The 15,500-nt window shown below is 38.8% G+C and overlaps 1 protein-coding gene across 1 annotated transcript; it reads right to left on the bottom strand.

Annotated features, from left to right (window-relative positions):
* TRIM58 (tripartite motif containing 58) lies at window positions 1–14,624 on the bottom strand. Its single transcript, XM_005910783.3, has 6 exons — window positions 14,202–14,624; window positions 9,813–9,908; window positions 7,810–8,040; window positions 5,681–5,703; window positions 5,484–5,584; window positions 1–611 (listed from the first exon to the last, which is right to left on the bottom strand). The coding sequence occupies exons 1-6, from the start codon at window positions 14,622–14,624 to the stop codon at window positions 22–24; spliced, it is 1,464 nt and encodes a 487-aa protein (XP_005910845.2). The 3' UTR covers window positions 1–21.
* Between the last annotated feature and the right edge of the window lie 876 nt (window positions 14,625–15,500).

Genomic DNA, 15,500 nt, shown 5'->3' with positions numbered 1-15,500 from the left:
GTGTATCTCAGCAACACAATCTTAGGAAGAATCATCTCTGATATCAGAGGCAGAGTCAGAATGACCCCTGGATGTCCAATTTTCTAATTCCACTTCTGTCATAGGTGGTAAGATAAGAGGCGTTGTGTCACAGATGAAAAAATAAGGTCGAAGAAAACCAGAGAACAGGTGGTTGAACGTGTAGATAAAAGACCCATTCGTGATGTTGTAAAAGGAGATTTCCCCTGCTTCATAGTCCAAGAAAATCCCAATGCAGCGAGGCCGTTCCAGGTGGAGGAGAGGAACTGATGGAGAGGCAAGGACCATGTACTCACTTCCCTTCAGAAGCCACATGGCCCAGACCCCATTCTCAGGAGATGGTGTGATTTCCCCCTTTCTTGACACTGTGTCTTGACAGACACCTAAGCCCCATTCTGCTCTTTCTCCCACCATGACTTCCCAGTAATGCCTCCCTGATGAGAAGTTCTGCAAACCCAGGATACAGGGCCATGTGTCAAATCGCTCAGGGTTGTTGGGGACATCCCTCCACAGTTCTCCATCCTGCACACTGCGCAGATCAGCAGTCAAGAGGAGGCTAGGATGTGCGGTTGCAGGATCCAATTTTATGTCAACTGTGGAAACAATTTTGTGGAACATGTAAAAGAACAGAAAAGACTCGTGAAAACTTAAGAACCCATGATATTAATGACTGTCACACCATTCTTTACTCTCCCTCTAATACCTCATGGAGATAAAAAAATAAGTATTTCATCTTGCAGATGCTTTCTTGAGTTTGAGTATATTCCTCTGTTATGTCTGCATGATCCAGGACTAATTACTGCCCCAATTAAACCATAACCATTGATGATAAGACAAACCAAGTTCATAACCATTTAGATTCCTTTTATCTCTATCCACAGCACTTGGGTACTCTTTGGAATATCTGCATTTAAAATACAATTTATAACTCCCTTGGGATTTTTTTTCTTTCCAAAGCCTATAGAAAAATTACACTGATCTAAAACACACCACTTTAAAAGCTATGTTACTATGGTAGGAAGAATTCTAAGAGGAACTTCATGACCTTTAGACCCAGGTGGTTATCTCATGATTCTGTTATGTGACAACTGGGAGATTATATGAGTGGGTTCTAATCTAATCACCCTTTAAAATCAGATACAGTTCTTTGCTTATTGGTCTGGTGGTAGAAGGAAAAATCAGGGAGATTTGCATTTGATATGTCATTGCTGCCTTTGAAGATGGAGTGGGTCACACTGGAGGAGAAAGGTGAAGAACCTCCAACTGATAATCAACAAGGAGATGGGGATGTCAGTCCTCCAACTGCAAGGAATTGCTTTACATCATCAGACTGAATAAGCTTGCAAGTGGACCTTTCCCTAGACCCCTTAGAGATGTCCAGTCTGGTCAACACCTTGATTTTAATCTAATAAAATCTTAAGCAGAGAAACTAGCTGATCCCATGTGATTATCAGATCTGAAGAATGGAAGCAAATGGATGTGATTTTAAGTAGCTAAGTGTGTGGTAATTTGCTATGCAGCAAAGAAAATTAATGAAAACTACTATTAATACCTATACTGTGAATTCTCAGTATATTGATATGACATTTTATTTGTACATATAATTTAAAAATACATCTACTAATGAAAATGACCTCAGTGAAGCAAGAAGGATGTAAAATATTCATGTCTGATTTTTTTTGGTCAACACTCAAAACTAGTAAATTTGATTTCATTAATTTAAAAGCAAAACCAAATTTCATAATTAATCATGTTTTAATTTTTAATATAATAACAAATATTAATATGATGATTCCATTATTTGTCTCAAACCACTTCTAGTTATCTTTTATTTCTACTCAAACCTAAGTGGCTACATCATCTATGCTATCACATGGAACCAGCCTCAAGATTGATATTATCTTTCTCACATTATAGATAAGCAGAATGAGCCCTAGGGATCATATGATTTTCCCAAACTCTGCTACTGCTAAGTCACTTCAGTCATGTCTGACTCTGTGCGACCTCACAGACAGCAGCCCACCAGGCTCCCCAATCCCTAGGATTCTCCAGGCAAGAACACTGGATTGGGTTGCCATTCCCTTCTCCAATGTATGAAAGTGAAAAGTGAAAGTGAAGTCGCTCAGTTGTGTCTGACCCTCAGCAACCCCATGGACTGCAGCCTTTCAGGCTCCTCCGTCCATGGGATTTTCCAGGCAAGAGTACTGGAGTGGGGTGCCATTGCCTTCTCCTCCAAACTCTAGAGGTCATAAATAACAGGAACTGAAAGTGGGTCTCCATGATGTTGTGGTAGAATTATTTAACAGATGTCATGTCTTCATATATCATTCCCACTTCAAGAAAATAGATCTGTGAAAAGGTTGTGAATAAATCTATTTTTAATTCTTCTCCCAACTCTTCTTAAACTCTTAAAATTTCTTAAACTATCATCAAATAGAATAATATCCTAACCAAACTTCACCTTCTTCCCAGTGCCCCATGAATGATCAGTCCTTAAAGTTCACCTTAAATGACTTTTCTATAGCACTTAACACATTTGAGAATCCTTTTGTCCTAGAAAACATTTCTCTTTCCCAAAGACACCAGTCATCACTCTTTACTCCCTTTCTGCTGATCACCCCTTCTTGGTCTCCTCTGCTGTTTTCTCTTCTCCTCCTCCATCACTGCTATTGGAGAAACCAATGGTCTAATGATTGGGACCTCTTGCCTCTCTCTCAGATCACTTTTGATGTGTTCTTGGGCTGGCAGGTATATTACTTTCATTAAATTCCATTCATATGCTTTACTAATCCCAAATACTTTTAGCCTAGACTTTTCTCCTGGAACTCCATATATGTAAATTCATCTGCCTACCCAATATCAGCATTTGGATATTTAATATCCATCACAACATTGATGTGTCTAAAACCCAATTCCTTTTTTCTACCTTGCCTGCAGCTTTACCTTTCAATGTAAACAATAATTTCATTATGCCAATTCAGGAGATTTTAACTTTGGAATTATTCACAACTTTTCTCCCTTTCTGACACCTCATATCTAATCCAACAGCAAATCTTGCCAGTTCTGCTTTCAAAATATCAATATAGCAAGATCTTGTCTATTTCTCTGTACCTCCAGTACAACTTCCCTAGTCCAATAGAAAATAGTCTCTAATTGAGTTATTACAAAGGCTCCTAACAGCTTTTCCACATCAAGCCTTGCCCCTCTGTAATTTATTCTCAATAAACCACGCAGAGTGATCTTCATGAAACATTAGTCCAATCATGCTATTCCTCCATTTATAACTGATGCCTTATTTCACTTTTTTTTTTTTTTTTTATTTTTTATTTCACTTCTGCTCATAGCAATGGCACCCCACTCCAGTACTCTTGCCTGGAAAATTCCTTGGACGGAGGAGCCTGGTGGGCTGCAGTCCATGGGGTGGTGAAGAGTCGGACGCAACTGAGTGACTTCACTTTCACTTTTCACTTTCATGCATTGGAGAAGGAAATGGCAACTTACTCCAGTGTTCTCGCCTGGAGAATCTCAGGGACGGGGAAGCCTGGTGGGCTGCTGTCTCTGGGGTCGCAAAGAGTCAGACACGACTGAAGCGACTTAGCGGCAGCAGCAGCATAGTGGCCTTCTTGTTGGGTCCTATGCTACCTGGACTTTGCTTGACCTCTACAGTTCTCCTGTCACTCACTCCACAATAGCCACACAGACTTCCTCATAGCTCCTGGAATGCATCTTCCATATTTTAAGCTCAGGTCTTAGAACTCATTTCTGTTGCCTGAAATGCTTTCTTCTAGATCAGATATTTGCTGTGTTTTCCCCTATGAATGAAGTCTTCCTTGATCATCAAAAATTCCAGATTAGATGTGCTAACTCAAGAACTTCTGGCCACACTTATTTATTTTTTCAATATTCTGTTTCATTTTCTCACATTTTGTGTACTTTCCATAATTTAAGCAAAAATTTACAACATTATGCTCCATATTTGTAACATCTTTGATGTTATTGTTCAGTTTTATATTCTAACGCTTAGAAGAGTAACTGGCATAAAATACACAATATTTTTGGAATTGACCAGTTAATTAATTCAATAAACATAAATGGGAATATAAAGACACTGATTATGAGAGTGTAATAACTTGCAACATTTCATACAGTTAAGTGAAAGTTGCTCAGTCGTGTCTAATTCTTTGGGATTCTCTAGGCCAGAATACTGGAGTGGGTAGCCTTTCCCTTCTCCAGGGGATCTTCCCAACCCAGGGATTGAACCCAGGTCTCCCGCATTGCAGGCAGATTCTTTACCAGCTGAACCACAAGGGAAGCCCAAGAATACTGGAAAGGGTAGCCTATCCCTTCTCCAGCAGATCTTCCCGACCCAGGAATTGAACCAGGGACTCCTGCATTGTAGGCAGATTCTTTACCAACTGAGCTATCAGGGAATATCAATCTCCCTGTAAGACCATGGATTAATCATTGAACAGGATTGATAAAATGGGTTTTCTTATCATGGGACAAAGCTGCTGCTGCTGCTAAGTCGCATCAGTCGTGTCTGACTCTGTGCGACCCCACAGACGGCAGTTTCCTTCTAAGTAATAAACCCAGTATTAAGTCATAGTCGATTTTCATTATTTGGCGTAAATTGAATATAAAAAAATTAAAAACATTGAATCTATATTGTTTTAAAAAACAAAATACTAAGACCCAACAAACTAATTATAACACTACAGTTATTCCCTCTTAAATATAATTAACTGAATGTTTTTGGCTTTATTGACTATCTAATTTAAGAAATTCATCAAACTGCCAGATAACGAAAGAATCCAAACTTTATATTATCTGATACACTGCAATGCTTTCATATACTGAAGATTTTTTTCTCTGTTTTCAGATATGTTTCATTTGTCCTCCAAACAATACAAGTTTTTAGCATTTTATAAAAAAGGACATAGACATAGATTGGAACTAATATTGCTTATGTCACAGATAATATCATTTTCAAACCCACTACTCCAACCAAATGTAGCTTACATGGGTGTCAGTTACTCTGATATTCTTCAGGACTATTCACAAATATCCCAATACTCTTTAAAAAAAAAAATCTGAGCCTACTGCTCTCTCCCTTCCCCCCTTGTAGTTTGACATGACCACGTGACTCACTTTCATCAATAATATCTTGAGGAAAGCTATATGTGTCCCTTAGGGTGGTGCATGATTCACCATGACTTTGCTCAGTTCTGTGCCTATCAGCAACAGGAAGGAGGTGGGGCTCTGTCTGCATGGAGTGAGATTATGTGAAATTAAAGCCTCCACAATCCAGTAATCAACCAATAACATGATCTCAAAATAAAACTTTGCTGATTTTAGCCACTAAATTTTGGGTTGTCTTTGTTACTGTAGCCTGACTGGTATAGTAACATGCAATAACAGCCAAATTCCAGGAGTCATAGTTCCTCAAGGTCTAAAATGCAGCCTACCTTGGAACTTTCTCAACATTTCCCTCATGCCAGGGATGCGACACATTGTCTTCAGCTCCATAACGATGGACTCGGGTTCCAGGCGTGTAACATTCTTACTTCTGAGAAGAGCACAAAACCTGCAGTTTTCATTAGGGTTATCCACCAACCTCCCCAGCCTCTCCCAAACCATTCTCTGATTCGGAAAGTAAACATACCGGCTCAAGGCTCCTCCCACACCCTGAAAATGAAAGAGAAACACAAGCAGGTGTGAGTTAGACCTCTGAACTGCTTTTGACAGACTGGGGACACACCAGGAACATCTCTTTAGGAATTATTGAAAATCATTAACTATTGATGTAAAACTATAAGAGATATGACTCCCTCTTTAAAAAATCTAAAACAGACTGTTATTGAGTTTTCTCATGAATTTAAAATAATATAATCAGTTTGCCTCTATTAAAACAAAATCAGACCACACAAACTTTAGGTTAATTCCTATAATATCTATTGGTTTAACAATTTTCTGAATTGATAATTCTGATAATTGGATGTTTTTATGAAGAGTTATTTTCTGTGAACAGAATTAAGGTAAAAATAGATTCTAAATATCTGCAGAATTTATTTGGGAAATAGTGAAATGTATAGACATAAAATGATAATCTCAGTGTCCTTGTAAGAAAACCCTAACTTCCTTATTCTCTGAACCAACATACTTTGTCTAAGTTATCTAAGTAGAAAAAACAGAAGTCATTAAAATTCAGCAACAGTCTATGTCAAAGTAGATTATTAAACAAATCACCTACACTGTATTTCCCTTATCCCTCTAAAAAATGACCACCAGTCAGATTAATTTTAACAGGGCATAAAAACAGGGAAATGATTAGCTTTATATTTCATCAGAACAACAGGTCTTATTTTGGTCCATTAAGGGTGAAATGTTGTTTCCTGGTACTGAGGAAGAAAGGGAGAAATGAGTATAAAAATGAAAGCAAATTATTTGAGGAATAGTCTCCCTAAGGACTTCCCTGGTGGATCAGATGGTAAAGCATCTGCCTACAGTGCAGGAGACCTGGGTTCGATCCCTGGGTCAGGAAGATCCTCTGGAGAAGGAAATGGTGACCCACTCCAGTAGTCTTGCCTGGAAAATCCCATGGACAGAGGAGCATAGTAGGCTACAGTCCATGGAGTTGCAAAGAGTTGGACACAACTGAGCGACTTCACTTCAAACTTCAAGATTTGTGTTATAAGACATTCTAACATTTATTCAGTGCTAATAAATGATAATTTCAAATATGCAGTATTTTAAGATACAGTAAGATGTGACAATGAATATTGTTGAAAATGCCAAAGTTCTTGTGTTTATTTACTGTTTAAAATTTTGAAAATTTATTCCTTTGGGACAGTTTGCTTAGTCTAAGTAGGCATAGCAATAATAATAAAAACAATAACAACAACAACATTTTACTGATGCATAAATATATTGAAGAAAATGGGACATATTTAATATAAAAGCTATGCAAATGCTTTTATTTAATGACCCCTACTCTGTGACCAGTGCTATTTAATCACAGAACTTGTATGAAGATAGAAATTACTTATTTCAGACATTCTTAAATGAGTCATTGGGATTGAAACACAATGAAGCGTGCCCAGAAAATTTCTATTGCAAGTAAGTTCTAGCATGAGAGCAAGCATCCACCAACAATGATGACTTTCTCAATTCACGGGATTTAATGCCTTTAAGGAGGATTATTATTTATTTGTCTGTCTTCTCTATAATCTCAATTATACTGTGGGCAAGCTGTATGGAGTCAAATTAATCCCTCCTCACAATGCCTGGAATGGGCATGCACTATGGGCTAGAACACTAGCATTTGCTTTGAAAATTAATATGCCAATTTCAAAGTGAAAAATTTTAGATATTACTCATATGTTTGACCATTGACATTAAAATGGGTTAACAAGACTTTTTGGATTAGCCATGACTGAAATACAGCAATATCATCGTTGGCCCATTATGAGATTTTTTATAAAATGCTTTCTAGGCAACATAGTATAGATAGTCTGTTTTCTGTTTAATCATATGCAAATCATTAAATTAATTTTAGTTTTGAAAATATTTAAGGTTTTGTCTTTAGTATAAACTATTATGTATGATTCTCTAGGCTCCCTTCAGATTCTGATGTTAGGATTGAGGATTTTTAATAACATGCTTTCCAAGGAAATTCTAGGGTGATCCTGTCCTAAAGAGCAAAACTGCTTAAGGAGTTATCTCTGAAAGCTGCCATCTGTCCCCTTGGTCTCAGGTGTGCCCATCCTTCTTCTCCCAGGCACCCAGCCTCACCTCCAGCAGACCCAGGGCTGGTCGCTGGCACCTCTCCTCCAACTCCTCTGCCAGCTCCTTCAGGGCCCTGCTCTGCTGAACCAGCCGGTTCTTGCTTTCCCGAAGCTTCTGCAGCGTGGCTCGCTCCTCCTCCTCCAGTCTTCTAAGCTGCAGTTGCTCCTCCAGGGCCAGGAAGCCACGATACTTTTCAAACTCCCACCTGAAGCGTTGCCTCTGCATTTCCACTTTTTCCTGGAGTGACAGTACAACAAATCACCAGCAGTTGGGGCAGAGTATTTGGCCTCTACCTTCATGTATGGGCGGGGAGCGTGGTGGGGGGTCGGGGGCCTTCCCTGGCGGCTCAGATGGTAAAGCATCTGCCTGCAGTGCAAGAGACCCGGGTTCAATCCCTGGGTCGGGAAGATGCCCTGGGGAGTGGCATGGCAACCCACTCCAGTATTCTTGCCTGGAGAATTCCTTGGACAGAGGAGCCTGGTGGGCTACAGTCCATAGGGCTGCAAAGGGTGAGGTACGACTGAGGCGACTTAACACACACACACATGGGGAATGACATAGTGAAAAGGGGTTTAGTTGCAATTCATTGTTCTCTCACATCACCCTTTTAAATACTATAATTACACCTATAAATATAGGACTAAGGGTTTCCACAGAATTTAGAATTTCATTTATTAAAACTATGCTTGTTGCATTTTGGCTCACATAGATACATTCTTAAAGGTAAAAATGATGCAAGTTGACTTGATTTAGAACAAGATTCTTGGAAACATCTCTAAGAATAATCAGTGGAGGGTTCAAGACATGCATGAAATCAGATCTCAGATATAGAGTTCCTGATTTCATAAATTTCTGGTCAGGTCAGGATTAAAAACAATTGACTTAGATTACTAACTTAAAGAATTATTAATAAATGTCATTATTAATTAACTTTACATATGATATACATAACTATGGGAAAAAATAAGATATCACGGAGAAAAATATAGCAAAAACCCTTATGAAAATATCTGCCAGAGGATAGAATACAAGTCAAAATTTTCAAGAAAAGAAAGAATTACAAAATTATAGAGAATAATCAGAGAAAAAGGGTTCCTTGGGGAAAGAGAAGTATTTGGAAATAAAGTCTATATATATTGTAATATATAATATAAAAATATAAACACCTATGTCATTTCTATATACAGTTTCTCAGTATTGATCCTATTGATATTTGACCAGGTGATTTTTTGTTGTGATTTTTTTTGGGGGGGTGGGGACTGTCCTTTGTATTATAGGGTATTTAGCAGCATTTCTTGCCTTTACATATGAGATGCTAGTAAGGCACCCAAGTTGTGACAACCAAAAATATCTACTGATATTGCAGAATATCTCTTGGAAGGCAACATTGGTCCAGGTTCAGAATCACTTTGCGTATGTATGTGTGTGTGTATGTATAAATAGGTAAAGGAAAAAAGAGCTGATGATGGCAGAAATATATTAACATATTGACTGAAAAAAGACATATATTTATATCAATATATTGACTGAAAAAAGAAAATTCAGATTATTTTTATATATAAGATGATGACTATAAGCCTGTATTTCATATATATGTGTGTGTGTGTGTGTATATATATATATATATATATGCTGTGAAATAGTAAAAATTTCATTCAACAAATACACATTTTTTAAACTAGTAGTGACAGTACAACTCTGTTCTAAGTGATGCAGTGAGTGAAGATCAGTGAGTTAAGATCAAGTGAGTTAGTAAGATCAAGATGAATAAAGTCTTTTTTTATAATTTGGATTGGGATAGTATTACAGAGATTAGAAAGAACACAATTGTACAAATATAATCTGAGGGGATGAGATGGTCCAGGATGATGCTGAGATCAGTTTTTCTTGAGTACCTCGGTAAATGGAACAAAAGCGCCAAAGCAGGGAGATGGTGGAAGAACGACTTAATGATCCAAATAAGGATCCTTCAGATAGGTTAGCCACCTGAAGCCCCAGTATTCTCTTACCTTCCAAATAACAGTTTTCTTCCCCACATTGGCCTCCTGAGTTGAGGCTTCCTCCAGCTCTTTCCTCACAAGCTCCTGTGCCACCTGGAGCTTTATCTGTTTGGGAAGATATGCTGCAGCCATTAAGGATACTCTCATTCAGTACTTAAATTGACCAAACACAGGAAGAAATACAAAGATCAGCTATAACAGGCAGTAGAAAGCTTATAAAAATGTTCGATCTCATTAATATTAATGACTGTTAAACATAGATATGTTTTAACTGTTAATGCCAGATATAATAAAGGATGTATCTAAAAACTGTGTTCATTGTATTATAAATAGCAAAACAGTAAATAATCAAAATAGGGCAATTAAAAATAGGGCAGTGAGGAAAAAATTATTTTATTCACTGGATAGAATTAAAACAAGGTGCTTCAGAATTTTTAATGGCAATAAATACAATTATAATGAAAATTAAAATAAGCATATTTTATGTAACCTGATACCAATTTTTAAAAATAAAAGTTCTTATAATAAATATATAAAATGAAATGAAAATATATTCAATAAACAAAATCTCATCTCCTATGCTTGGCTGAAAAGGTGATGCTATTCCTTTTATCTATATATTTCAACTTCTTAAAGTTATTCATTACTTTATAACCAGAAGTGTACTTCTTATTATTTTAAAGAAGAAATCTTGTAAGTTAGTATTTATTATATGAAAAAGAAATACAGAAAGTCATAAATCTTACAAGGGGTAGAAAAATAATTTAAGGAAAACTAAATCTCTTTTCAACCCTAGGACTCCTGCTAAAGGTAAGCACATATATTTTATTTACAGAGAACACACACAAAGATAGACACATATACACATTTTAAAAGTCTCCCCAAAGTCATTCAATAAGTCTCAGGAAAAAATTAAAACAAACAAAAAATTAAATTCTTCCCACAGTCATTCAACAAGTCCCACACACCAGTCTTTTTTTTTTTTTTTTTTTTTTAATGATAACATTCTAAGGTAGAACACATAAAATAGCAGTAGAAACCAACGAGACATTTAATAAGATGAAGAAAAAGGCAATTGTTTTTAGAATCTGGAAGGACTAGAACACTCCGACACTTAACAGACAAAAAAAAATTGTAAGTAAAAGCAAAGAGGCTGAAAGTTGTGTCACGTTTGGGGAAACAGTGATTAAGCTAGCTTTGCTGAATCTAAAAATTAATGCTTAAGACAAGAGTTACAGTAAGAGCACTTAGGGTCCTAAAAGTGATTGACAGGCTAAGGAGTTTGGAAGATATTTATTTGGTATTTAGTTGAAGGACTGCTGAAATAGAGAAAACTTCCTTAGAATATGACATTATCCATGCACTGTATGGTACCCTCTGGATTAAAGAAAAAAGGCAGGAATATACTCTAGAAGTCTAGTTAAGAAATAGTTAGCATCTGAATTTTGCAGAAGACAACCAAAATCAAGAAGAAAACTTAAAAAAGATATTTCTAGGTAGGTCCAGAGGGTACTTGAGGGAAAAAAAATAAATCACAACCTTGATTTAAAACAAAGTTAAAATAATAATAATAATTACATTATTAATTATTCTAAGTTAAAATGTATGATATAAATATACAAAATTAGTATAGGCTCTATATTATTAATAATTTATTAAATTAATTTATTATTATTTTATAAAGTTAATATCTTCACTTTATTTTCATTGTGATAGTACTTCAGGTAAGGTCAGTAGATTAAAGATGACTTTAACTCTCTTTGTGCAAGCAGCTGTTCCAAATATTGGGAATTTAAGTGTGTTCTGCTGCTGCGGCTAAGTCACTTCAGTCGTGTCCGACTCTGTGTGACCCCATAGACGGCAGCCCAACAGGCTCCCCCGTCCCTGGGATTCTCCAGGCAAGAATACTGGAATGGGTTGCCATTTCCTTCTCCAATGCATTAAAGTGAAAAGTGAAAGAAGTCGTTCAGTCGTGTCCGACTCTTAGCGACCCCATGGACTGCAGCCTACCAGGCTCCTCCATCCATGGGATTTTCCAGGCAAGAGTACTGGAGTAGGGTGCCATTGCCTTCTCCGAAGTATGTTCTGAATACGTCCAAAAACTTTTGATGAGCACCAGTAGGAAGAATCTTTTTCACAGAGTTGCATGGATGCCACTTTTGTGAGCCAGGTACTCCAATATTAGTCACCTCTTCACTGAGGATGCTCGTATCATAAGTCCAGAAATATGTGTTGAATAGAGAGGAATCTGTCGGCTTAACCACTGGATTCCTACGTCATAGTAACATGTATTGGCAACTTTAAAGGGGATCAGAGCCTTGTGCCCATCCAGACACCATTCATAGCAAACATTCAAACATGAAGGTGGTTTTATGCACCCTTATATTCATTGCAGCAGTATTTACAGTAGCCAAGACATGGTCTTCACTGGTGGCTCAGACAGTAAAGAGTCTGCCTACAATGCGGGAAACCTGGGTTCAATCCCTTGGTCATGAAGATCTCCTGTAAAAGGAAATGGCAACCCACTCGAATATTCTTGCCTAGAAAACCCCATGGACAGAAGCGTCTGGTAAGCTATAGTCCATAGGATTGCAAAGAGTCGGACACAACTGAGTGACTTCACTTTCACTTTCTTTCAAGACATGGACACAGCCTAAATGTCCATTGACACATGAATGCATAAAGAAGATGTGGCATATATATATATATATATATATGAATATTTTTGTTATTGATGTTGTTTAGTCACTAAGTTGTGTATGACTCTTTTGTGACCCAATGGAGTGTAGACTACCAGGCTCCTCTGTCTGGGAAATTTCCCAAGCAAGAATACTGGAGTGGGTTGCCATTTCCTTCTCCAGGGTATCTTTCCAACCAGGGATGAAGCCTGCTTCTCATGCATTGGCAGGTGGGTTCTTTATCACTGAGACACCAGGGGAGCCCACTATGTAAAATTACTCTGGCTTAAAAAGAATGAAACAAAGTAATTTATAGCAACATGGATGGACCTAGAGATTATCATACTAAGTAAAGTAAGTCATACTGAGAAAAATAAATACCATATAACATCACTTATGTGGGCTTCCCTGGTGGTCAGCATTAAAGAATTTGCCTGCCATGCAGGAGACCTAAGAAACACAGGTTTAATCCCTGGGTTGGGAAGATCCCCTGGAAGAAGGTATGGCAACCCATGGCAATCCAGTATTCTTGCCTAGAGAATCCAATGGACAGAAGAGCCTGGCTGACTACAGTCCATAGGGTCACAAAGAATAAGACATGACTGAAGCGACTTAGCACACACATACCCACACACATTGCTTACATGTGTAATCTAAAAAAAAATGATACAAATGAAAGTATTTACAAAACAGAAATAGACTCACAAACTTCAAACACAAACTTAAAATTATCAAAAGGCAAAGGTGAGGGGAAGGAATAAATTAGGAGTTTAGGATTAACATATATACACTACTATATACATATAAAATAGATTATCAACTATATATAAAATAGATTATCAACAAGGACCTACTGTATAGCACTGAAAACTCTACTCAATATTTTGAAATAACCTATATGGGAAAAGATTTTTAAAAAGAATGGATACATGTATATGTATAACTGAATCACTTTGCTGTATACCTGAAATGAACACAACACTGTAAATCAACTATATTCCAATATAAAATGACAATATTAATTATCATGGGCTTCCTAAGTGACTCAGTGGTACAGAATCCTCCTGCTAAGCACAAGACTTGGGTTTGATCCCTGGTTTGAGAAGATCCCCTGGGGAAGGAAATGGCAACCTACTCCAGTATTCTTGCCTGGGAAGTCCCATGGACAGAGAAGCCTGATCAGCTACAGTCCATGGGGTTGCAAAGAGCTGGACACAACCTAGTGACTAAACAACAGGAGCATTAATTAATATAACTATTATGCAAAATCAAAATATTATACAAATGATAGTTATTAGGAAGTGTTTCCGAGAACATTTATGCACTTGTAACTAAGAGGCAACTGGACAACATAGCCTCCTACACCAGGGAGCTCTAGTTGTGAAACTCAGATTACCTATATCAGGAAAATTAAGACCAGCATGAAATGAAATGACCAGGGAGAGTTTCATGGCAGAGAAGAGCAGTCTAAAATAACAGTATGTTTGAGCTCCTGAATAGGAGTCCCAAACGATGGTATTTCCATGGAGCAAAGGTGAATGTGAGCCAGGAGGGTGGTTGGTGTGGAGGGCACTGCTCATTCAGATCAGGGGTTATCTTTTGGCTCTGTCTCTGGCAAGGGATTTTTCACACTTCTGACCTAGTCAGTGTCTTCCATTACAGACCAGCATTTCCAGATCAGGAGTCACAGCCCTCCACATTACATGGTAACACCTCTCACCTGGTAGCACCTGGCGGCCTCCTGCAGCGATATTGTGTGGTGGCTCCTGTGCTCTGGAGTGGTGTCACAGACCCAGCACAGCACTTCCTGGTCCTCCTCGCAGAAACGGGTCAGCTCCTCGCCATGCCTCACACACAAGCGTGCCCCCGAAGGCTCCGCGCCCAGCCCCAGCTGCCGCACGCTGTCCACCAAGCTGGCCAGCTGCCTGTTGGGCCGGAAGCTTTCCAGCCTGAAGGGACCCCGACACTGCGGACAGGCATAGATGCCGCCCTGTGCGCTGTCGGACTTCTCGCAGAACTCGGAGATGCATCTGAGGCAGAAACTGTGGCCGCAGTCCACACTGACGGGATTCTGCAGGAAATCCAGGCACACTGGGCACCGGGCCTCCTCGCAGAGCCGCTCCCCAGGGGACCCCGAGGCCATGGCCTGCTGGGCCTTGCCTGGCCCCTCAGATAGTACAGCTGTCTTCCCCAGCTGCCTGCACTATCTTTCCTGGTGTTCTGACGCAGAAGGGAGGAACCCCACAGCCTCATGAGAAGCAGACACAAGATGGGCTTTATCCACTGGCAAGCGTCCAAATGAGCCACGCCCAGTGAAAACTTGCAACTCAGACACAGTAAACCACAAGCATAAAATTAACATTCTAGCAATCCTAGCCTCCTAGGAAACTGATCATTTCTAACGAAATCCCTCCTAGGGTCGCTTATTGGAGCCTGTACTCTCATGTTTTCACTGTCAGTAAATTTCAAGAATCGCTAAGCTCCTTCCTTCAATTATTTTCTAAACTGCCCCATGACCTTATTATCTTTTTATGACATATTGATTTGTTAAAGTTTTTTTTTTGTCAAAATTTATTTTTTCTCAGTTCAGTTCAGTTCAGTCGCTCAGTCGTGTCCGACTCTGCGACCCCATGTATAGCAGCACACCAGGCCTCCCTGTCCATCACCAACTCCTGGAGTTCACTCAGACTCACGTCCATCGAGTCAGTGATGCCATCCAGCCATCTCATCCTCTGTCGTCCCCTTCTCCTCCTGCCCCCAATCCCTCCCAGCATCAGAATTTTTTCCAATGAGTCAACTCTTCACATGAGGTGGCCAAAGTACTGGAGTTTCAGCTTCAGCATCATTCCTTCCAAAGAAATCCCAGGGCTGATCTCCTTCAGAATGGACTGGTTGGATATCCTTGCAGTCCAAGGGACTCTCAAAAGTCTTCTCCAACACCACAGTTCAAAAGCATCAATTCTTCAGCGCTCAGCCTTCTTCACAGTCCAACTCTCACATCCATACATGACCACAGGAA

This window comes from Bos mutus, chromosome 7 (genome assembly GCF_027580195.1).
Source record: "Bos mutus isolate GX-2022 chromosome 7, NWIPB_WYAK_1.1, whole genome shotgun sequence".
In the NCBI taxonomy this organism is placed as follows: domain Eukaryota; kingdom Metazoa; phylum Chordata; class Mammalia; order Artiodactyla; family Bovidae; genus Bos; species Bos mutus.
Note: the sequence above shows the minus strand (reverse complement) of the source record. Positions and strands in the feature narration are given on the sequence as shown.

Excerpts from the sequence above, each read along its gene's own strand:
- TRIM58 (XM_005910783.3), bottom strand. The coding sequence starts at position 14,624 with ATGGCCTCGGGGTCCCCTGGGGAGCGGCTCTGCGAGGAGGCCCGGTGC. Across the intron at positions 5,704-7,809 it reads CAGCCCTGGGTCTGCTGGAG|GGTGTGGGAGGAGCCTTGAG; the intron begins GTGAGGCTGGGT and ends TTTCATTTTCAG. Across the intron at positions 612-5,483 it reads AATGTTGAGAAAGTTCCAAG|TTGACATAAAATTGGATCCT; the intron begins GTAGGCTGCATT and ends TTGTTTCCACAG.